This window comes from Propithecus coquereli, unplaced genomic scaffold (assembly GCF_000956105.1).
Source record: "Propithecus coquereli isolate 6110/MARCELLA unplaced genomic scaffold, Pcoq_1.0 Scaffold218, whole genome shotgun sequence".
Lineage (NCBI taxonomy): Eukaryota > Metazoa > Chordata > Mammalia > Primates > Indriidae > Propithecus > Propithecus coquereli.
Genome location: NW_012146967.1, coordinates 90,382 through 91,705, shown reverse-complemented (window position 1 = coordinate 91,705; position 1,324 = coordinate 90,382). Strand labels below are relative to the sequence as shown.

General features: G+C 32.7%; 1 protein-coding gene across 1 annotated transcript in view; it reads left to right on the top strand.

The window, feature by feature from the left end:
• Positions 1-1,324, top strand: part of SLC41A2 (solute carrier family 41 (magnesium transporter), member 2) — a 152,674-nt gene that overhangs the window by 97,669 nt on the left and 53,681 nt on the right. Inside the window, exon 8 of the mRNA XM_012644691.1 lies at positions 581-728. Within this exon, the coding sequence (XP_012500145.1) occupies positions 581-728 (148 nt within the window). The remainder of the gene's footprint in view (positions 1-580; positions 729-1,324) is intronic.

Here is a 1,324-nt window from a genome sequence, read left to right as displayed (position 1 = left end):
GAAATTTGGATATCTATTAATATTATCAGTTGATGGCCAATATTGCATGGAGTGCTTGTACTATAAAATCCTTGTGGACAACACCAGTGTCCTACTTGACTTTATAATTTATAGTTAAGAGCACTAACTGTAGTATCAGACACGTCATTTTCTCCCAGTCCTCTGTACTTCCTTACTATATTCTTAAGCTCCTAAGCCTCAATTTCCTCATAAAATAGAAATGACATTATCTCCCTCACACTGATGGGGACTCTTAACAGAGATGATGAATATAAAGCTTTTAGCTTAGTGCTTGGTAAATAATAGGAGCCAAATAAATGTTAGCTTTTTCACTATTGTTGTTATTATGATTATTGTTATTTCCATGTAGGTCACACAGCTATTTCAATAAATGTTTGTTGAATAATGTATTTGTTTTCAGTTATTTAATATTTTTACCTTTTCTACAGTTCTAAATTTGTTTGAAAATTATTAGATATATATAGCATGTTAATATGTTTAATGGTATATCTTCTGGTAATTTAGATTTGCCACATGGAAGAGAGATTGAAATGTCTCTCTCTCTTTTTTTTAATTTTAGAGACCTATTACTACATTTCTCCATTAGTTGGTGTCTTTTTCTTGGCTCTAACTCCTATCTGGATTATAGTGGCTGCCAAACATCCAGCCACAAGGACAGTTCTCCACTCGGGCTGGGAGCCGGTCATAACAGCTATGGTTATAAGTAGGTTAGTATTAAAATATGTGTGTGTGTGTGTGTGTGTGTGTATTCTATATACATGTATGTGTGTGCATATTAAAACAAATCAATTTTTGTTTTTTATGTAGCCAATTCATTATTCTCCCAGGTAATAAGGGATCAAAGTGATAGAAGTTATTAAAATCAACAGACATACAGAAGCTTCCAGTTTCAAACTTCTAACCAACCAAAGCCTTACCAGATTGTTGAGTAAAATTTAGTGGTGTTTGTCTTTGTGTGTGTGTGTGTGTGTGTGTGTGTGTGTGTGTGTCTGTGTGTGTGGGTGTTAACCTGACAAGAACAGTACTCATTTTGAAAATTAAGTTGTTCAGATAAGTAACAGAAAGCCTTAGAAATGTATATAACATTTGACTGCTTCCACATCTAGGACTCTAACAAACTTAAAGATATTATTAAGGATGTGTGTGAAAAATTTAGTTGCAAGCATTCTCATCATGGTGAAGTTTTAATATCAAAAAATAAAATAACTTAAAGGTCTAGCAATCAGGTATTGATCAAATAAATTGTGGTATAGTCACCAAGTGGAATATTAGCCACTAAAAATAACATTGTAGTATTTCATTG